This window comes from Lagopus muta, chromosome Z (genome assembly GCF_023343835.1).
Source record: "Lagopus muta isolate bLagMut1 chromosome Z, bLagMut1 primary, whole genome shotgun sequence".
Taxonomy (NCBI): domain Eukaryota; kingdom Metazoa; phylum Chordata; class Aves; order Galliformes; family Phasianidae; genus Lagopus; species Lagopus muta.
The window spans coordinates 51894430-51917852 of NC_064472.1; the positions used below are offsets into that span (position 1 = coordinate 51894430).

At 37.7% G+C, this 23423-nt stretch overlaps 1 protein-coding gene across 1 annotated transcript in view; it reads left to right on the top strand.

The window, feature by feature from the left end:
- The window catches only part of ROR2 (receptor tyrosine kinase like orphan receptor 2), a 150709-nt gene that overhangs the window by 120626 nt on the left and 6660 nt on the right, over positions 1-23423 (top strand). The window contains exons 5-7 of the mRNA XM_048931255.1: positions 16253-16380; positions 20968-21282; positions 22968-23213. Of these exons, the coding sequence (XP_048787212.1) occupies positions 16253-16380; positions 20968-21282; positions 22968-23213 (689 nt within the window). The remainder of the gene's footprint in view (positions 1-16252; positions 16381-20967; positions 21283-22967; positions 23214-23423) is intronic.

A 23423-nucleotide genomic window follows, 5' to 3' on the forward strand; every position in this document is an offset into this window, starting at 1 on the left:
AGCAGCCTTTTTCTGTACAAAGGACCGTGTTACTAGAGGACTGCACTACTATAATACCAGCCAGCAGGGTGAATTCTTTCTTTTCCTGCTTAATGCTGCTATATTTTTTGCATGAGTAACATCATTTACTTTTTCCCTTCTCAAGAGAGTTGTTCTGTCCGATGAGAAAGGTGTGAATGTGTGGACATTAAAAAATTGGATTGTATATATCAGAGAATGGTATTTTAGCATAGTTTACATTTAAGCAATGGATGCAAATCTCTTCAAGTCTAAGAATAGAAAGGCAGAAGCAGCTGCCTTCCCTTCCTGAGATGCTGCTCTTACAAGACAATATTATTCTAAGAAGACTTCAGTAGTTTAACTTACTTTTCTCTTAACTTGAAAAGTTAGATTAAATTTTACCGATCAGGCAACTTCCTGGTTTGAAGACATCATTCCTCATGTAGTCTTTGACAGTAGTGGAAACTTCTTTGAGGGGATTTGGGATGGAAGATACCAAACAATTTGTTGGCAGTAAAGTCTTCTGGAAACTATGGTAAGGTTTTAGCAGAAACGAAAAGAGCACAAGAGCACTCTGTTACAAGTGCTATGCTTTTCACATGTGTACTTGGTGTGGTCTGCTTATTATGGCAGGAGCTGAATGTCTTCTTCTAAGAGCTGCGTAGGGGAACTAGGATTTCAAAGCATAAGAATTCATTTTTTAATTGAGCTCTGATTAATGCTGGTTCTAAATTTTCAGTCACAGATGACTGTCTACTTAACAATTGTAAGGAAAAACAGGTGGGAAGAAACATCTTTATTAAGTAAGAGTTGCCATTACCTTAGGGAGGAGCTTTTGAGATACAAACAATTCAGAATAAATTTGCAGGCCTCACAAACGTTGTTTCATTCAGGCAGTGTGTGTTAATAGCAAGAACTCAGAAAATCAGTCAGTTGAAAATAAGAAAAAAAATGTAGATGGGAAAAAAATTCTTTCAAATGATTGAAAATAGAATGTCTTTGAAGACTAATAACATGGAATCATAGAATTGTTTAGGTTGGAAGGGACCCTTGAAAAGATCATCTAGTCCAACTGCTCATATGAGTTAAGACTCTGATGAGGAATCCCAAGGTAAGGGTGAGCTTGCATAGCCCATGTTTATTATGTAGACAAAGCACACCTGTGCCCTTGCAGAGTGGTGACCTTGTGTCTGATGTGAGAGGTGGTCATACAGCCTTGTTGTGGGTGCAATTATATGATAAATTTACACATTATTGCAAGCTGGAAAAGAGGCTGTGAGACCTTGAAAAAGAGAAAGAAAAGTTCGGTGACAGGGGACGAAGGGATTCACACTCCCACACCCTGAGGGGAGAGGGGAAAAGATAGGGAGATGGGCCTGGATGAAACAAAAAGGAACAGTGATAACAAGCTAAGAAAAACAACAAATTTACTAAATATGATAGTGGAATGAGAGGCAATACAATAAAATACAATATAATTGGAATTGAAGCTAATAAATAAAATGAGAGACAGAGTGTCTCAAACCAAAGACCTTGCTCTAATGCTGTAGGTGAGACAGATAGGAGAACACACAGCAAAGCGGGCAGAGAAATAGACAGTGTTGTGCCTCCCAGTCAGTTTTATCCTTCACTCCGAATGGAAAACAGAAATGCAATTATGAAGTCTTCTGAGAGCTGTAGTTTGCTTTTTTGAGACCAAGTAACTGGAATTAAGAACAATCCACAGAACTGCATCATTAACTCTTTAACTCACAGTGCACTACATGATGTTAAGATATGGAGTACTGATACAAATCATAAAACTACTACAGACTACTCCTGAAAAAAATGTTTGCTGTAAAAAAAATACTTGCCTTTTGTTTCAGAATACACACTTAACTGAGATGACCATATCTGAAGTATATATATTTTTCTATAGATATTTGTGGTACCATGTTGAAGTTGGAGAATAAGCACATACTTTGTGTTCTGGTTTCCTGCTTTAATCAAGCAAGAAGAAGAATTTTGTGGTTAAAAGACTGGACTGTAATTTCAAAGGTCTGGATTCAATTTCTGGCTATGCTCCTGTCTCCATGTGTGACTGCAGCAACTTGTTTAACCTTTGTCTCTCCGTTTCTTATACATCAAATGGATATAAGGTCAATCTTCAGAATTTCTGTGCCTTTCACTATTAGCAATCAGATAACTTCAAAATGTTTAGGGTGCATTCTCTCTCTTGAAAGCTGGGAATATTGTTCCTATCTAACAAATGAGGAACTGAGGCAAAAATTGTCCCAAGCTGGTCCACATTAAACAGCAAATGTTTGCCTTGGCAGATTTCCTGGCCCTCTCTCTCACAATCCAGTTTGGGGATCTGGCTGGAACATGCTGCAGTTTCTTTCTAGCCCCTGTGTGTTAGTTTCCTTTTAATTTCAGGGTTGGAGGGAAGTCTGTATTTTACCTTGGTGTGAGACACGGAGTCTTATCAGAGAATTTTGATCCACTGGTGATTAGTGGATCAGTGGATCTACTGGTCCACCTCTTTAAGTGTCCTTTTACAAACTGCGTAGGCTGAGACCAGAAATTTGTAGATAACAAGGCTTCAGTGAATCAGCCATAACTCTTCTTTTTTCATGATGTATTTCTCTTATCTACTTTAGAATGTAATTTTTTTTGGTGTAGTAATTATTATTATTATTATTTTTTTTTTTACTCCACTTACACAGTATCCTAGTAGGGCTCATAATTATATTGTCACAAACAAGTATGTAACTGAAAATTGTTTGGTCCAGAGCTGTATGATAGAGTCAGAAGAAGCATAGTTAGCTGTCTGTAATGGGAATGGAGACATTTTATTCTACACTTACATTTGTTATTTTGAACAACACCATTTTTTTTTTTTTCTCATGAAAAACCTAGAATATGTGTAATTCAAGGCAGAAGTACTCGTTTGGGTTACTTGGTACCACACAAGATTCTGGCTTCTTCCCACATTACATTATTTACTTGGCTTTAATCTTCCATTTACACATTTTCTAAGCATTAGTGATTAAATTGTGAAGTATCTATGTTATGCAGTGACAGAAGTATGAGTTCAACATGGACTTAGAAAATTAATTAATTTAAACATCAAGTGTGTATTGTAACTAACATGATTAACACTGTGGAGCAGACACAACTGTCTGTGCATAGGACAGCCTTCTTTCTATTCTGCAGAGCAGAGATTATGTTTCTCCTAGCCAATATTCAATCTTACCAGGTGTGACCCTGAGACATGCACGTGAAGCCAGAAGCTGTGTCTGCATTATCTGCAACTTGTTATCTGAAGAAACTATTGTTAAGTGGCTGGTTTTTCCTTCATTTTAAAGGAAGGAATGAACAGAAGAAAGAAGTTGCCAGGGAACACTGAAAAAATGGTTAATATTTTATTTCATTCTGTTACACTTACTAGTCCACTACTTACTAGTTCAGAAACTTCCACAAAATTACGCCAAGCACATGCAAAAGTGAGTAAAAACAAACCTCCAGAAAAGCTGTACCTTCTCTGTCATACTATTGAAATACTATAGAAATCAAATGCCCCTGAATTTTACAGTGTAATTGCAGCTATTTTGCGCTGCACTATGTGAGAGCCTGATTGCGGTGCCAAAAAGTTATGCTTATGGGACTTGCCTGCTTTTGGTCAAGGCTTCTAAACAGCTTAGGAAGAAGTGTCAGTTAATTACACTTTTGTCTGCTCTTACAGTTAAGCTGACTTCGGGTTAAATTTGGAGAAACACCTTCTCCTAGCTGTACAGCAATAGAACCCTTTTAAATGGGTGGAATATGTAATAAATGTAATGCATACCACTTTGGTTTTTGTATATGGGAACCAAGCAGGCAGTACAACAAAGCATATGAACCTTCTCTTTTCTAAGAGAAGGTTCCAAAGCTTTTCCAAAATTTGGAAGTTTAACTTACAGATGGATATTAAAGATAGTTGATGGTTTGTGTCTAGAGAATTTACCCATAGTACCATAGTGGGCAGGGAAAGCATCCCTCCTACTATGCTGAGAAATTCTGAGATGTGCATGTATGGCCAAGAGCAGCACACAGCTCTGAGTTTGTAAAAAATGTGACACCAATTTGCCCTCTTCCAACAAATTCAAGATCAGCAGCAGGTGTCTGGGTTTGGACATCTCGGTGAAGCAATTTATATTAAACTACCAAATAAACTGTAAGCAAAAGAAGACATTTGTTGATCCTTTTAAGGATACATGTAAATTGATTTTCAAAGTAGCAATGGCTTTTGGGCTTTTGGCAAGTAGTTCTTGCAGCTGTTGGACATCCCTGATATAACCAGGGATCTTTAGTTTGTTTTGATTTTACTTCCTCCCTCTCTCCCTTCCCTTCTTTCTTTCATTCTGTAGCTTAAATGACTTTCAAAGTATTTATTGTATGTCTTACAAAAGGACAGTTAAATGTCCCTAAGACTTCCTGTCAGCATTGGATGCCACACTGTGTTTAATTAGAGTTCCTTAGGGCACTGAATAGCTCCTAAGTGCATACAGGGAAAGGGTGAATATTGTAGTTAGGCTCTAAAGCAGAGGCACACTATTCTAATGGAAAGTGGCCTATTTAACAAAATAAGCTAATGTTGTAACACCACACCATAAATAATCCTTTCAATTTTTATCGCTTTATGGTTCATTTTTTCCTTATATTTTGTACAATTTTGTTCTTTGGATGATCCTAACAAACAATAGATGCAATTTATTTTTTTTGTACTTGACAAAAGGTGAAGCAGATGGCACAAACTGATAAAATTGAAACATTTTCCCTCAAAACTAAATAACACAGAATGTGGTAAAGTGCACTGTTTCAAAAAAGAGAGAGTAGGAAAAAGAAATAGTAAGGAAATTTGCTTTTTAAAATTGGTACTGCTTTATTAATCCTAATATCTGAAGTCTTTGAAGGAATACTGTAATACTACTCTAAAATTAAAATGGCAAGAAGCTCATCTTAGGCAAAGTCTCTCTCATGCTTCTCAGAAAAATCATTTATAAGAGTTCCATTTCTTATGTGGAAAATCTGATTGTAACACAAAAGAGAAAATGGATTGCTTCACATGGGAGATAATATTTGGTATATCACAGAAATTTTGTTTTTAAACCTATGTGCTCACACAGAGACACAGGTCTTTTCCCCCTAAAGCATTTATTTTCATTTCCACTCATCTTACTATGCTTTCCTTCAAATTGGGAAATTGGTTGTTTTAGCTCAGTAGAGAAGGTAAGTCTCAGCAGGATGGCCTCTGTACAGAAATCCTGGTGTTCTCATCTGGCAGTTTTACAAAACACACTTGAAAAAAAATCTTTTTTTCCCACATCATGGAATAAAGTAGTTTCAGGTTGCAAAGCAATGAGCAGAATGATGAGGGAAACACATACAGTGTTAATTTTAGAAGTTTCTCTCCAGAAAAAGAAAGAAAGAAAGAAAGAAAGAAAGAAAGAAAGAAAGAAAGAAAGAAAGAAAGAAAGAAAGAAAGAAAGAAAGAAAGAAAGAAAGAAAGAAAGAAAGAAAGAAAGAAAGAAAGAAAGAAAGAAAGAAAGAAAGAAAGAAAGAAAGAAAGAAAGAAAGAAAGAAAGAAAGAAAGAAAGAAAGAAAGAAAGGAAGGAAGAAAGGAAGAAAGGAAGAAAGGAAGAAAGGAAAAAGAAAGAAAGGAAGAAAGGAAGAAAGAAAGAAAGAAAGAAAGAAAGAAAGAAAGAAAGAAAGAAAGAAAGAAAGAAAGAAAGAAAGAAAGAAAGAAAGAAAGAAAGAGAAAGAAAGGAAGAAAGGAAGAAAGGAAGAAAGAAAGAAAGGAAGAAAGGAAGAAAGGAAGAAAGGAAGAAAGAAAGAAAGAAAGAAAGAAAGAAAGAAAAAAATCTACTTTGGGACTGAATGGTGTAAAAAAAAAAAAAAAAAAAGAATAAACCTGTGCACTTCTGGTGAGAAGAATGCAGACTGCCTTCCTACTTTCTTCTGTAACAAAATTCGGTTTATTAATTGTTACTTTAAAACATATTCTTAATACCCAGTAGTTTCAAGACAATGCAATATGCAGTCGCTTGTAAATTTTCTGTCACTCAGACTGAGAGGTGTATCAGTATTCATATGATCTCCATTTTCAACCATTAGGAGCTAAGTCCTGACATGCTAAACTTAGGAGATACATTTGATTTCCTAGTTGAGTTTTCCCTATTTGTTCATATTAATGAACAGTTTAGTAATGTCAAGCCTGATTAGATTAATTTATGGAGCTGTGGAGCGGCTAGAATTGCTACTGACATCCTAACATGTAATAATGTTTGTGTGATATCCTGCGTGTGGCATATGAAAACAAATTGCAACAGTGAATTTTGCATGTGAACTGTTTTGCTTTGTTTGAGGCAAAATGCAGTATCCAGTATTACATTTTCATAAGAATTTAATTTAAAAATATATTTAACCAATAGTAAGCGTATGAATAGGAAAAATGAAAAGAACAGGGGTGAAAGTAAATGAGTTGCGATAAATGTTCCGTAAGTGGTTTAAAGTTCAAAGGAAGAAAAGAAGGGGGAAATTGTCATTTAGGAATGCATGAGGCCTGGACAGACCTTTCAACAGATGTGGGTGCTTCAAGGCACTGTGCCACCAGCCCCACAGATGTTGCTGCTCAGCCAAGAGTGGCTTGTTCCTATCCTGTTTCAGTGGCTGGGCAGAGGAACTCATGTCTATTTTTCTTCTTGAGAATTCAGGGGCTCTGATAGTAACTGGCATTAAATTTCCTGTGTAGAAGCTAGTTTTCCTAATCTGGAGAAAATCAACAATCCTATTATGTGGAATCGTGATGACACATCAGAATACTTTGTGAGGTCTGTATTCCTTACCCGTACCAACCAGAGCTCTGTTGCTGGAGCAGATAGCAGTAATAACAGGCTACTGTCTCAGAGCAGACCAGCCCAAAGGAGAAGGAGCACACTTACAAGTTGACAGAAATGAATAGCAAGAGAAAAAAATATTAAGTTTTGCTCCAGATTAAGGAGAACTGTGTGCTCTTCTGGTAGAAGCCTCTTTATGCACCCCCAACCTGCTACTGCCTCCGGTGCCTGAATTCTTTGTCTTCCTGGGCTCTTAGCAAGCTCCTTGTATAATTGCCTCATTTAACCTTAAGCTATAACCATGACACAGTTGCCAAACTGTTTCGTTTTCTCACACACTCTGAAGTTTGCTGTAGATTGGGTATTTGCAGAACTTACTGTCTGCTCTCTCACAGGCTGGGATGAGATGGAAACGACATAAAGGCTGGACAGATTTGTGTAGTGTTCCGTGGGTTTAGCAAAAGGCATGTCCCAACATGTCTCAGGTGTCTGCTCAGTAGCAGGGAACATGGCAGCGTTGCAATCAAATGGCTGTTCTTTTTCCTGGTAGTGGTTTGGTTTTTGGAATGTGCATTTTATTTTCGACTTTTCTTTAATGACAGAAATAGTGTTTTTTCTCAGGACCTGTCTTTCAGATCACCTGAGCCATATATTTTGAAGTTAAAAAGAGATAAATTAGCTTTGATCTTTGGAAGATTCCGGCTCTGATTTTTTTTCTAGAAGAGCTATGAAAATTGCCTCTAACACTAAAACATTCCCAGGCTGTGACTTCCTTCAGTATTGCCTACAATAAGTCATTCCTGTTTCATCCATAAAAAGTATCAGAAAATCTAACGAGTATTTCATATTAGCGCTCAGATGCTTGTAAAGAAATCCCTTACTTGGTGCTTGGGTTTTCTAATAAACAGAACATGCCAGTTTTTTGGGTTTTGGTGTGTGTTTTTTTTTTCTTTAGACTGGAAAAATTATTGTGAAACTGACATTTTAATATTGTATGAACAGTTGGTGGTATTGTAGCTTTAATAAAAATTATCTGTGAAGAACTCTGAAGGTTCACACTTACATATACTTGTAATTATGCAACCTTGAATTTCTTCCCTATGCTGTGATGATTTCTCCAATTGACACGTTATCTCTGTCTTCTCTGAAATAACAAAACCACCTTTGTTATCTTAAAAAACAAAAAGGAAAAAAAAATTATATCCATATGGTTCCTTTCATTTTTGGACTTGTCCAGGTAAAACATTTTTAATTCCGAAACAATTTTCAATTGAAATGACTAAAAACTATTTTTCACAAAAATGTTTGAATTTTTTTTTTTGCCATATTTAAAAAAGCTAAGAAACACTTTACAGAAAACTGCTGTATTTCCCATCATTAAGGATAATGCTAATAAAAAAGCTTGAGACATTTCCATGGTGTTTCATATTTATTTTTAAAATAATTCTGTTGTTCTTGTTGTAGCCTCCTTCTCTTCTCTTTGGGTTTCTATGGCTGTTGTTTTTGACTATGCTTTCTCAGTCTTCTTTTTTTCTCAAGACTTTCCACCTCCTACCTGTCATAGGCAGACATGCATATAAAATCTTGCCAATGGATTTTAATGAAATGAGCAATAATATAATATTTCCAAGATCTTCGTAGGGCTGAGCTGTGTATACTTGCTCAGAGGTAGCATGGAATAAGAAGGAAAGATAAAAAGTGAGGGAGAATTCTGTTTTCTGGCAGTGGGAGAAACAGGGAGCTGCTTGTTAGAGGAACTGTGAAAGGCTCATTGGTCCTACAGATTTTCCCCAGGGATGTTAGAGGGATACCATTTATTACACAGTCGTAACATACCAGGAAAGATAGCTTGTTTTTAAAGAAAAAAGTGTGGAGGGAGGCTCTATGATTTCTTTGGTAAGCAAAAATCTGGAATACATTCCCATGTGTATGGCTTCCTGAAGCTTTTTCATTTTAAAATTCTTCTGTAACTCTAATGATAACAGAGATGTTTTTGTTGAGAATACCCAATACTCAACAAAGACTGGCATCCTTCCTTGGATTTCCAGCTGACTCGTGATTTCAAGGCTTTGTCCCAACACGTTGAGACCTAGGAAAGCAGTGGGAGAACTTAGAAAAATATTGTGTCAGTAAATTGAAAGAAATTGAAAAAGAGTTTGTGGTTGTCAGAGGATGATGGCTGGTAATGCATCCAGGAACAATCTTCTGCTCCTTGTGGAAATTTATAAAGCAGGTGTTCTTGTTTAGCTTTGCTTCTTTCATCTTCATGATGGACAGTCTGCATTACAAATGTCAAAATTATTTATCTTCTGTCTCCTGGCAAATGGCTTAAATGATTAAGCAGATATGCCAAAAGCTGGAGTTATTGTTACTCACTGAGTGACTGTGCTGGGTCGTGGATAGAACAGTACAGTAACCTGTATTTCTGTAGAGTCACTTGTATGTTCCTACAGCCTTCATAGGAACAGCCCCCCTGTGTCTCTACTTCTCTATGTAGTTGAGAAGTACTATGTTTTGGTGCAATGAAACCTCTTGTAAGTATATACAAGAGTAATAAATATCTGAGTGTGCAGGATACCCTTAAAGACCAGTAGGATGCCATGCACTCCTTGCCACTGTTTTATATATTTAATTCTTTCCTACATTTTTCTAGTGAGTGCAGCGTATTTTGTGTTAGAGGTGTGATGGAAAATGATTCAGTGAAAGAAGGGTCGTCAATACCAATTTTCATGGATTTTAATCCACTTAAATCTTTAAACGCAGGAGCTTGCTGCAAGGGCATGGCTCATTTGGAAGTGCTGACACCCATGAAAAGCAGTGCTTTTTGAGTACAGCAGTTTGGTTTGTGATTCAATGGAGACCAGCTCAAACATTATTGATGCCCTCCTCTTCTTTTGTATATTTAAATGCCTTTTAAATTCCTTGCTTTAAAACCATCCTCCTTTTATGACTCATGAATGTACATATAAAATGAATTTTAGAAGCAGACTTTAAAATCTGAGCTTTGCATTTTAAAACGTAACTTTTGTTATCGTTTGTGGGAATATTTGTGGTAGGCTAAAAATAAGGTTATTGAGAAGTTGCTGTCTGACATCTTATTTTTCTCTACTTTGTTGCATAGACTAAATTTGTTTCCAGCTGTGCTTTCATTAATGAAATTTCAGTGATACGCTTTATCTATTATCTGATTTGAAATGGTACCTTGAGTACTATGATTAACAAAATCATCATTTAGTAGAATCAGTGGAATAAGTAATTGTAATTTTCTACTTGGACATTGAATCTAGAGTTTCAATTCACAACATACTTTTTAACAACTAGCAGATATTCAAATCACACTCAGCACAATTGCTCTGTAAATGTGACGTTAATTACCTTTTTTTTTTTAGGTTTTATCTCTTACTACATTTTTTTCTCAGATAAGAGCACAGAAATAAATGCTACTCATTAGTATTTATCTAACTTGTAATGCTAATGTAGGGGAATGTTGTTAAACTCGGTGAGCATCTGGTAGCGAAATTCACGGGCCATATCCCTGGTGAGTGTAAATTGTCATAGGTCCATTGACTTCAACTCAGCTATGACCGTATATACAAATTTCCCCACCTGTTAGATTTGACTTTTTAACACTGAGCTCCTTTACTGATACTATTTATTACAGTCCTTCAGTGAACAGAAGAAATTTTTGTATCCATTTTTTACCTCAGTGATGTCTCTTTGACATTTTAACTAAGATTGCTGTTTTCTGTGATCCCAAGACTGCAAATCTTTAGATGCCTGTGAAGATGTGCAAGCAAATGATTTTTTGTGCCAGAAAGGTGGATCATCTGCAGATAGACCTTTGGCCAAAGAATGAAGCTGTTTGTTCTGAGCATGGGAGCAGGTAGGGCAAGAAGCACATGCCATTCCCTGCAGTGCTGGCCGAAGGTGCCTCCAGCTAGATAGGGCCCTGCTGCAGCAGCAGCATTTTCCCTATCATATCCTTTTCCTTGTCATCTTTGGCTTTTTCGAGTGGGACTCAGCCCTGCATATGTGGTATCAACGCTGGGGTTTTTTTTGTTTTTTTTGTTTGTTTTTGTTTGTTTGTTTTGATTTGTTTTGTTTTAGATTTTTCCTATACATCCATGTTTTGAAAAGTTTAATGGAGCCTTCAATTCATCGTATGTGTTACTTATAGAAAGAAATTATGAGTAACATCAGGAGCAGCTGGCATTAACCCAACCCTTCTTAATGGATGAACCAAAAACCAATATGGCTTTAAAAAAAATCCCGTTCTTTATCAAATGTTTATACACTACTCATATTGATTCACAAGTCGGTAATATCAACTTTCATTGATCTCCTTAGTACATTATGAAGTCTATGAAAAGGAGCAATTTTATATCCTATTTAAAAAGCAATATTCTTCCTGACTGAAGAAGAAACTGCATTAAAAATTTGCTTTGCTTTTCTTTGATACTTTTATCAGAAATTTCAAGATACAAACCTGACCTGGAAGTGTTAGGTATTTTTCTACAGTGATAGTAATATGGACTTACTATATTTTTGACTGGAAGCAAGTTTCATAGAAATGAGATTACATATGATGAAGATAGCATGTTTCTCTTCTCCGTAGTGTAAACCTGTATTAGTAGGAGATAGTGAATGCTGTGACGTGTGAATTCATTTTAGCCATTGAAAAGTGATCCCTCCCTTGAAATGTTCTATATTGAGAGTAGAAGGAACAAATAACAAGGATTATAGTACCAGATTTTAACAGTTAGAGGTGCAGTGTAAACAAACCATGGATGTATACATGTATTAAAACCAGAAATCCCTGATGTTGCAGTGCTTTTTAACACACTTCCCACACACTAATGTGGCTTACCTCTTTAACTAACAAAACCCTATAATTTGTTTGAATGAAGATCCCTCTAAATAATTTATAAGTTTATTACTTCATTGTACTGAAACAAATTACTCTCAAAATTCTAAATAACATGTTAGCTTTGTTAAAAGTGTAGATTGACTTTTTTTCTTACGTGTATTGAATCTTTCTAACTTGAATCTTCAAGAACTTTGTCTTCTTACTTGGTTCAAAACTGCAAAGTGGACTCCAGAATTTTGATTGGCAATCAAAAAAATTGATGAATTGGTGTTTTTGACTATATGCAAATATTCTTTGAACAAACAGTGTTTCAATTTTGCATACAGAAGATTTGTTTTTCTCTTTTCTATGGCATCTTAAAAAATGAGTTTTAGGAGACTACTTGAATATAACTCTCAGTGCTAAAATAATTGCAATGCCAACTATTATAATTACTTTACTATTTTATTTACTGCAAGTTGTTTAGTTCCCCCTTCTCCAGCTTGCTCCTGTGCCAGAACTGATTTCTAGTTACTTAATTTTCAGTGTTAACCATCGTTCTTTCAAGGAATTCTCTGGGCTTGCTTGCATTTTAATCTGAATCTCTATCATGCTGATGTATGCATTCAAGGACTTCCTCCATTTGCATGTAAAGGTAGTAGGTCAGCTCTGACTGTGTTTGCAGGAGCATGAAATAAATGCTGAAAACCCTCTTTAGGCTTACATGCTTCACAAGATGATCTTAGTATTGAACAGAATTTCCACAATTGCCTTTTATTTACTGGGACTTCTTTTGTTTCATTTGCCCTCTGGCCTACTTGACTGTGGCAATTGCATACAATAGATTGTGTTACATAGATGTCATGTTGTGTATTATACCCAGATGTATTCTTTCAGCTTATGAGACTTTCCGTTCAGAAAAGCCTCTTTGTTTCCTAGGTGTTTTCTTTCATAGTCTTTTGTTGAGTGTTCGTTCTGTGTCACCTGAAATTAAAATAATGCTTACTGCAAGGGGTTAGCAATGCTCTTTAATTTTTGCAATACGTGTAGCCCCCCTGGACTTGTCTCTGTGTGCTTCTGGAGGACATCTTCACCTTCTATTTTGTAACAGTTGTTACATGATAAAGTTTATAGGTAAAGAAAGCCATTAGTCCTGAATAACATTTCTTTCTAACTATATGAGGCCAAGCTGCTGTTTGTTACGTCCCGACCTCAGGTCCTCAGGGGCATCTGAGCAGAGAACTAGTTCCGCACCGGAACATCTGTCTCATCTCCTGACAACGTAAAAGCAACAGGCCTGGATTCAAATCATTCATAGGAAATCTCTATATTGAGAGATTCTCAACCGCATTCTGTGTTCTATTCCAATTCACAGGTCTTTCCATACCTCTCCTACAGACCCACATGTACATGAAAGTCACAGTTTCTGTCACTGTGAGGAGATTAGACAGGCACTGCAGCACTAAGCCTTCATCATTCTTTTTCACTGCTTGTCTGTTCAGTTTTCCATTTTATACAGATTTCTTCTGCTTCTCCTCCTAAGCACACTGTTTTCAATTGTGTGGTGGAGTGTGTGTGTGAGATAAGGAACATGTAGATATTTTACCTGTGCTCAGTTGTTTTTCATGTTTCCAGACATGTTAAACAAGATTAACCTTAGATAGACCTTGTATTGTACATAAAAACACTGATACTACTTTTTTTTTTTTTTCCTTTTTTTTTTTTCCTGCTTTATATTAGAAAACCTATTTTTTAACTTTATTGTTCTGGCATAAGATAACTTTCTGAGCCTGAAAAACTAGTGGATGGCACTCATCCTAATTGAAGTTGGGGTTTTAGAAGGAAGAACCAGGGTTCTTGATCAGAGCAGACTTCAAAGCTCAAGGATCAGGAAATTGAAAAGTCAGTATTTCTGCCTATTTTCAGCAGCTTTAAACTCCTTCTCTAATCAGCAGCTGAATTGCTGGCATATTATTTAGAGCACAAATCAAAAGACATATGGTTCCAAAGCCGCCTGTTTGAACTGAGCATGCTGCTTCTCCTGCACTATTTTATCAAATTTCCTATACCTTGCTTTTTGCTGCAGAAACATTTTGCCATGTGCTGAGTTGCAGAGGGAAAGAGCAATCTGCAAGGAGACTGTTTTCTGTCATTACTACAGCTTTCTCAAAATCAGCTATTTTGCTCAGAAGACTGGCGTAACTCTTCTTCACTTTATTATTAGTACTGACCATGTACTACTCACTGGCAACTCTGACTTGGCTAAGACACACATAGAGCAAGAACTCTGCTACAGACAGAGTATCTGACATCAGATTACTGTTTACTTTTGCTTGCATCCATAGTAATGGTCATATCCAGTTCAGTTTAATCAGCAGTTAACTGTATCATGAGAGAAGGGAGCATATGTGTTTATATATAGTATCTAAGCTGCATTTAGAAGTTCTTGACAGAAATAAATAAACTGAGCTAAGTAAGGGATCGTACTGCCTTTGTCACCAAACCCATGCTAGCTTTTACAGATTTTTATTTTATTTTATTTTATTTTATTTTATTTTATTTTATTTTATTTTACTTTGTGCCGGTAAGAGAAGCCTTCCCTGAGAGCTAATGTGTGAGGTACAGTTTCACTTAGATACATTGCTAACTTTGTTATGCAGGGTAACAGTTTGAATTTATTCTCGAGAAAGAGGTTGAATAGGTTAAATATTCATTCAGCTCATTATGGGAATTGCTTATTTCCTATTGAGATGGTTAAGGATCATGAAGCAGGCACAGAGAAATCACTTTGAGATTTTTGTCCCCTCAGGCATGTTGCAGTTGTTGCAAAATTAGAGTTTTTTTTTTATGAGTGTGAAAGAATTATGTTGTGGCAATTAATTGATCCTGAAAGATACCTCCTTTTCTTCATCCACTGTAATATACAAATTGCCTCTTTCTGCAAGCAGAATTTGTTTAAACTTTTTCAGACAGAATGGTTTTTAATAAGTAACAATCATACTGTAGTGGGAAATAAGGGACAAAAAACTACATGAGGCACTTCTTATAGTAAATCAGCATGTATGATGGGTAAGGTCATCGTCTTTCCAGGAGAAAAGGGGGAATAGCTGCTCAGGTGTTAACTAATGATCCCAGCTTTTGCCTATCCTATGTGGACAGCCCTGCCCACCCTTTCACATCCAGGGAGTTTATAACTTCAGAAATAGAGGTGTCATTTACCTGAAGAGCTTTACCAGGGAACCATAGTGGAGAGAGGAAAAAAAAAAGCAAAGGAAGATTCTAAAACAGAGTAAGATACTGGAAATGATAGCTGCACTCAGCATTGGGTAGGTGTTGGATGATGATGCTTATCGTGATTACCTGTTGTTGGACAGCAGGTTGTAGTGAAGATATGGCCCAGCTGAGGGTTTTATGCATTTTCACTGATTTCCTGGTTCTGCTCATGTGACATGATGAGCAGGAAAGATGAAGATATTTGTAAGAGAAATGGAAATATGTGTAGCCAAAACACATAATATCTGAAGATATTTTAAATAGCATACAAAGTGCAGAAGAGTATTGATGTGATACTTCAAATATTGCTGGTATTAGAGGAGTACCTCAGATGTTTGAACTGACTCTTAGGAAAGATGAGGGGTGTCCTAGAATTGATCATTTTCTAGACAATGTTTTATGCTTTTTTCATCACACTGTGTGGTGAGTCATAGGAAATACTCAAGCTAGTGAATCCTAGCACACTGGCTGTGCCATACCAGAGGAAATGCATGGTGTTGTGAAGATTCACTCTGAGAGTTCCTTCACAAGGGTCCTTTTGCAGTACTCAAATAGTTATGATCTACACATCAGCTCTGTATAATTTACTTGGGCTTTGAGGATGCTGTGTTGAACAACAAGGCTTAGAGCTAGTTCTTTTATGCCAGAGTATTTATGGTGATGTAAGGAGTTGAATTTGGCTTACAAACTAACTCAATTGAATTAAATTATATGTAGGAAGAGGAATTTGGCAATTGATTCTGTCCAGAGAGAGGAGGAAACCTTGATTACTTTTCATTCTTCATAGTTCACCTAACTCAGAGTTTGGATTTTTCCTTATTTTAATTAAAGTTTGGCAAGGTCTCTTCTGCCCTTCACTACATCAGGAAAGAAGAAAAGGAGAGAGTGGGGTAGGAGAAGAGAACCAACTTTTTGCCTGGTTGTACTGGATGCAGTTAGATGGCAAAAGTGAATGGGGACACGTAAAAACATCTGTTTTGTTGTCTCAGTCTAGCAGCTTTTTAGTAGATTCATCTGTCAAATTCCATTACTATTAGTATATGAAGTTTAAATTAATCTCAGTTTTTGTTTCACTTTTTTTCTTTTTACAAGGTGCCTCGTTAATACTTCTGAGATAGCGAAAACAGCACTGGAGAAGAAAGTTTCATTTGGGAAATTGAACAGTTTCAAATTTATAATCTTATGGGGTTCTCTCCTTTTATAAGAATATATAAAAAATTACTGTGTTATGCATTCCTAGACATCTGCTTATACGTTCCTAACTTGTCTTCTGCAGAGAAGATTACCATGAAGATGGTTTCTGTCAACCATACAGGGGAATTGCATGTGCACGAATCATTGGAAACAGGACCATTTATGTGGACTCCCTACAGATGCAAGGGGAAATTGAAAATCGAATTACTGGTAAGCTTATACATCTCTGTAGCTGGACTGAAAACTAATCCAATATCGATACAGGTACTTTTGTCATCCTGTTCAGTTTTATAAGTCAGTGACTAAGATATTAAGGCTTGAAGTAGATGACCAATTTTCCCACTTCTGCAGTTAGTAGAACTTGGAGCAAGAAAGGTATCTACTATTGTATAAAAGCTGTAAAAGCTCTTTCCACATCCTCAAGTCAAATAATAGAACACTGATTTTTTAACAAATTATAGTTTACACTGGAACTTTTTGCTTGGCAGATACCAATATAAGATTTTTTAAAAAATAAAATGCCTTCTGATATAAGAAAAAATTATTTTCTGTATGGTGTCTTTTCCTTCAGATTTCCTCTCCTCTGCATAATCTCAGGAGAGTCTGTATTTCACACTGCTTTATATAAAGCAAGAGCTGACCTTCCTGTGCTCTGCCTGTGCTGACTTCTTTCTCTGATCGTTTCATTACACACTCAGAAATTTGTTTCCAAAACAATAATTACTTCCACTGGGCTGTATATCAGCGTGAGTTTTCTTCATTGAATCTTCTCCCATCAGACTGATCACTGTGATTCTAATCAGCTGTGATTCTGATAGACACAAGCACAGCAAGGGAATGCGTTCATGGAATAGAGCAAAATGCTTATATCTGGAGACTTAACACAGTCCAGAAGGAGCATATTTGTGCAATGGCTCTCTGTCCCCCAGCAAATGAAGTCGAGCAGGGGAGGCAGGCAATCGTCGTGGCTGTGCAAGGATCTGCAGCTTAAATGGAGAGAAAAGAGGGAAATGTACAGGAAGTGAAAGCAGGGTTGTACAGCCTGGGAGGAATACAGGACTGTTGTTTGTGTGCGTAGAGATAGGATTAGGAAAGCCAAGGCACAGATGGAGCTGAACTTGGCGAGGGATGTGAAAGATAACAAGAGGGGGTTCTACAGGTACATGGGCAGGAGGAGACAGGCCAAGGAGAGTGTTCCCCCTCTGATGAAAGGCAATGGGGAGCTGGCTTCCTCTGACATAGAGAAAGCAGAGGTACTGAATGAGTACATTGCCTCAGTCTTCACGGGTGGTCAGGCTTCCCATGTCTGCCAGGACCATGAGACCTGAACAGGCTGGAGAAGTGGAGAAGGGGGCCCATGTGAACATAATGAGGTTCAGTAAGGCAGAGTGCAGGATGCTGCACTTGGGTTGAGGCAGTCCCAGGTATTTATACAAACTGGGGGAAGATCTCCTTGAGAGCAGTCCTGCAGACTTGGGGTCCTGGTAGATGAGAAGCTGGGCATGAGCCAGCAGTGTGCGCTTGCAGCCCAGAAGGCCAACTGTGTGCTGGGCTGCATTAAAAAAGGGGTGGCCATAAGGGAGAGGGAGGTGATTGTCCCCCTCTACTCAGCTCTTGTGAGGCCCCATCTGCAGCACTGCGTCCAGGCCTGGAGCTCCCAGCACCAGAGAGATGCAGAGCTCTTGGAACAAGACCAGAGGAGGGTCACTGAGATGATCAGAGGGCTGGAGCATCTCTCCCATGAGGAAAGGTTGAGGGAACGGGGCTTGTTTAGCTTGGAGAGAAGAAGGCTTTGAGGAGGCCTCATTGTGGCCTTCCAGTACTTGAAGGGAGCGTATAAACAGGAGGGGGTACAGGTGTTGACGAGGGTGGATAATGATAAGACAGGGGTGAATGGTTTTAAACTAGGACAGGGGAGGTTTAGGTTAGATGTTAGGAGGAAGTTTTTCACCCAGGGGGTGGTGACACACTGGAACAGGTTGCCCAAGGAGGCTGTGGATGCCCCATCCCTGGAGGCATTCAAGGCCAGGCTGGATGTGGTTCTGGGCAGCCTGCTCTGGTGGTTGGTGACCCTGCACATAGCAGGGGGTTGAAACTAGATGATCATTGTGGTCCTTTTCAATCCAGGCCATTCTGTGATTCTGTGATCTGGCCTATCTAATATGATGTGTGATATGTGATATGCCTATCTAATTGAATCTGGAATTTAGAAACAGCTAGTTGCCAAGAAAATGAGCTTGACTTTACTTGTCAGCTCTATCTCCTTAAAGGTATTACTTTAAAGATATGACTTTAAAGGCTTATTTTCAAGCCAGAAATCCAGATCCATTCTTTCTGGGATATGGTGATCAGATACTGGGGCTGCTGAAACCCAAGTTTTGACCTCTCCGTTTGCTTTTATGAATCATTCCCCTCTCTTTTCTGTTGTACTCTATTTCAATTCTGGCCTATTTTACCATTCTATCATTAACTAACTCATAGTAATTATACCACTTTTACCTCAGCTATCTCTGCCTTGATTGAATGTTTTTCAACAATTGGAAAATTTTCTCTTATCTGAAATGATTAGATTTGTAATTCTGTGTGCTATTTTTATGATGTCCTACTGAAACAAATAAAAAGAGGTACTAAATCATTATGTCTTCCAGAAAATAATGATTGATATTTGTTTCTGGAATGTACAGCATGGACACTCATGATCTGGTTGTTGTTTCCCTTGTACCACTGATTATTAGATGGATTATGGTGGCTGAGGACTGGGACTTGAAGTGGTGTAGAACTTGAGAAGAATTCCTGGTTCAAACCTTCTTTAAGAGCAAAAATTTGTGTACCACCACAAACATAGGGTCTAACTAGGCAGTATGAATAATATTGCTTTTTGAAGTTATATACATCTGAAGGACATGCCAAATGCTTTATGCAAAATAAATGCTGAGGATTTCACAGCACTCTTTTTTTGCGTAACTCTTCTTGAATGTAAAGTAAGTGTTCCAAGGTTAATGTTCTTAGCCCAAATACGAGGATATTTTTGAGAACTTCTCCTTAGAATTTGCTTGTATTTTTGCCTATGCTTTTTAAGTCTTTGGAGAAATCTCTTTATACTCAGTGCCATCCACCACCCTGGGAAGGTTATGACTGGGTAATGGTGACACCTACTGTCTGATGCTAAGACCTCATTAAAAAGTTACAGGCCTAATCAATGGGGAATTTTTATTCTGGGTTTTCATTTCCTATCTTCATCTTTTGCACATACTGTGTTCAGATACTGTCCTTCAAGTCTTCAGTTTGGAAAGAGACAATCTGGAAAGAGGCTTGCATACACAAACATAAATTCTAAGGTGCACAGTAGCTTTATAGGAGCAATCAAGCTTTGAGAAAGGAGCTTAGGAAACGTGAGTGACTAGTGGTGCTTCTGGGCCATTTCTGGCATTCTTTGAAGAACAAGAAATGTGACAACAGAATAGATGGCTTGGAAGGGGAGACGCTCAATGCTGCTGAGGCTTTGTTCCCAGTACTGCTGCCTGCCCTTTGGCACCCAGTAATCAAGAGACTGCTCACGTTTGCATATCTTGCTTCTGTGCTGCATGATTGTTATACAACCCTGTTTGCTTTTGATAAAAGAAAATTGTGGTCAATATTGTTAATTAGGTATTCTTTGCTTATGCCAATCTAAATTCTGTAGCACCTTCACAAAATTTTCACATAGCCAACTGTGAGTGCTTCACTCCTTATGTTTAATTTCTCTGTCTTATGGACAAGCTCACCTCATAGCTGTTGTTTACAGCCTCATGTTGTGCTTGCATGCAGTATTCCCTGGGTGACTGATGAAAGGTTACATTTCTGTATTAAAATAAGGAATGATGTAGACAGAACAAAAGGGCTGGAGCTCAGGCTGCTGCATGTGTGATGTTGAGAAAGAGACAAGAGGTTCTCTCATAGCAGGTGGCAGCAAGAGGTAGGAAGGGAGAGAGCTGAACAAGAGGGGAAGAAGTGATATGCAGATTATGACTAGACTGCTGAACGATTTGGACTAATTTTATTTTCTCTTTACAGTATGCACTGGTGGATATACAGTACAGTCTAGCAAACCTTGCTCACAAGTTATATTTTCCAGTGTGTGAATGAATGTTCCTGTATTTAGTTTGATTTGTCCCCAGATCCACATGTCCACGTGTCCACTTGTCTGTTATTAAAAACATGCAAGAAAACTCCCAGATGAACATTACTGTGTAGACAGTGAGGGCTGAAAGGGAAGGTCAAGGTCTTAACCAACATAAAACACATCTTAATGTGATCTATAATCGGTATGCTGAAATTGATTACTGTTATGTATTTGGCTTCCCTTATCTACCAGGGCAACATCTCTCCAAATACCAAGCCTGTCAAGGTTTAAAAAATGCTTGATTATTGATCAGAACATCTACAGAGGGAAGAAACTAAGTTATCCTCATTCAAATTTTATCTAACTAGAAACTTTCGGAAAATAGGTCAGCGTTCTGGCAGTTGTTTCTTGCTTTAGGTATTTATCCTTTCAAGTCAAGATTAATAAAATGTCAACAGTTACTCAAAAGTAGTCACTTTCTAAGAGCTGAGATTCTGCAAGAAATGTGAGATGTCAGAGTTTGCTTTTTGCATTTGTCCTTTGCAGTAGAAAAGACCTGTTTTTTTCCCAGTTGCTCAGTAGGCTTTCAAACCATCATGAGATGAAAGTTGTAAAAGGCAAACAATGTAAAAATTATGTTGTTTCTCATAAGTATTGTGAATTAATGCTTAAACAGTACCTTTATTCCTTTCCAGCTGCATTTACAATGATTGGCACTTCTACGCATTTGTCTGACCAGTGCTCGCAGTTTGCTATACCATCCTTCTGCCACTTTGTGTTTCCTTTGTGCGACGAGCGCTCCCGGACCCCAAAACCACGGGAATTGTGCCGGGATGAGTGTGAAGTTCTAGAAAATGATCTGTGTAGACAGGAGTACAACATTGCTAGATCAAACCCCCTCATCTTGATGCAGCTGCAGTTGCCTAAGTGTGAGGATCTCCCACGACCTGACACCTTGGAAGCTGCCAACTGCATAAGAATTGGGATCCCCGTGGAGAGACTCAGCCGATGTAAGCCAGTGTGCTACCTATTTTGTATAGTGTTGATACTGACCGCAATCTTGCACTATTTTAAGGTACTGTTAAGGTGGTGACGAGGCTTAAAGGATGGTGCTTTGCACTGGAAGGGGTTATATCAACTACGGTTGGCTATGAAACTCCATATTCACACAACAGGTTTTAATCAGCTATGCTAAGGAAAGCAGTGCATTGCAGCTTTCCTTTCCCACGAGCTGTCCCTCACTGCCAACTTAGTTCTTAACTTTCTGTGTAAGTCCTCCCATACTGCTATTTTTGAGCTCTGTTTACATGTCAATAAAACTTAAGTAGGCTGTAGAAGCTTAATTGGAAAAGTCTGTTAAGAAATTAAACTTTTACTGTTCATTGTGTATGAGAAGAAATCCATAAGAGTGCTAATTCTTTAAATCAAGCTTGTAGTGAAGCTGTCTTTCTTCAGCCATGCAGGATGGTGGAAAATGTTAATCTCACTTCATTTGATCTGTATTTGCATCCAGGAGTAGAAGGGTTGTTTGATTACCAGCTGTTACGTGATCACAGTTTTTCTGCCTACTCCATTTCCTAGCAATTAATCACAATCCTCCTAAAATGTTAAACAGGGAAGCTCCTTGAGACTAAAGATGCATAAAGAGCTAAGTACCATTATTCTGAATACCCATTATCTGAACCGAGATTTATGTGCAGGGGTAATGGCATAGAAGTAGCCATGTTTGCTGTATTCTTGGGAGGCAGTTGCCTGATGTAGCTGAGAAGGAGTATTAACTCAGAAATTGATGGGAAAACCAAATCAAGCAAAAGAAATGGGAATAAAAACGATATTAGAAATCCAGTAAAGGTTTGAAAGCACGGATGTCTCTGACTCTTGGAGTCAGTGCTGCTCCCTCTGGTGGAACAGCTGCAGTGTATATACCCTTGATTTATAGATAATGGGAAAAAGAAGCTTTGTAAGAGTTGGATTCCTGAGGGCTGGGGAAGGAGACTCAGAAAAATGATGAAGGCAGTATTTCAAGCATGCAGAAAAAGGTATGTTTCAGTTCAGGTGCCAAATATGAGGGATGAGTACTCAGAAGGTAGGAAAAGAGGATAGCAGCATAAGAGAGAGAATAAAGATACTTCAGCAGATAAGAAATAGAAAAAAACTTATGTCCTTTTTTTTTCTAAAGGAAAAAAGGAAAGAAAAACTGGCAAGGCAACAGAAAATGCAGCATATTTCTTCTGGAAGTCATCAGTGCAAGAAAATCAGGAAATTATGAAAAATAAAAGTAGTAAATAAAAAATTTGCACTGTTGGCATCAGAAGACTTTTCCTGAATTTAAACTCATATCTCTAATTCAGTTCAATGCATCTTGTTCTGTATCTAATGTCTACTTGGTACCAATTCACATACAGAAGTACCAAATACTGATGTGTGTAGCCATAGCTTTATAGGCTGAAGAGCAGAATTCAAACATAACTGGTTGTGAAGCAGAACAGAGGGCCAAGGAATTGAAACTTAAAAAAAAAAACAACAACATAGTTTTGATTTAAATCTTGAAGGACCTATATTTAAATACTTAAAAATACTTAAATTACTTTAAAAAAAAAAAAAACATACATGATCTACACATTGCAGCTGTTACGGATTTTCTGACACTAATTATTTTGTTATTTGTAACCTTTCGCCAAACCCTTTTTAACAGATCATCAGTGCTACAACGGTTCTGGAGCAGATTATAGAGGAACAGTCAGCGTCACCAAATCTGGCCATATCTGTCAGCACTGGGACTCCCAGAGTCCCCACAATCACGACCTAACAAGCACACAGTTTCCAGAGCTAGGTGGAGGACATGCGTATTGCCGGAATCCTGGGGGTCAGATGGATGGGCCTTGGTGTTTTACAAAGAATAAAAACGTACGCATGGAACTGTGTGACATACCTTCTTGTAGTATGTATTCTCATTCTTTTTTCCACTATTACTTTCCTGAATCCTGTGTAATTTTGAATTGTCCATATTTTACATGTGCTATCCACTTAATAAGTTAATCTCTCAAATGTTTCATTGTTGGTTTGTGTGGTACACATTTAATGTTTTCTTGCTAGATGATGAACATCACCTATATAAGTTTGCCTTGCTCATGTTGCTCAATTGTATTAG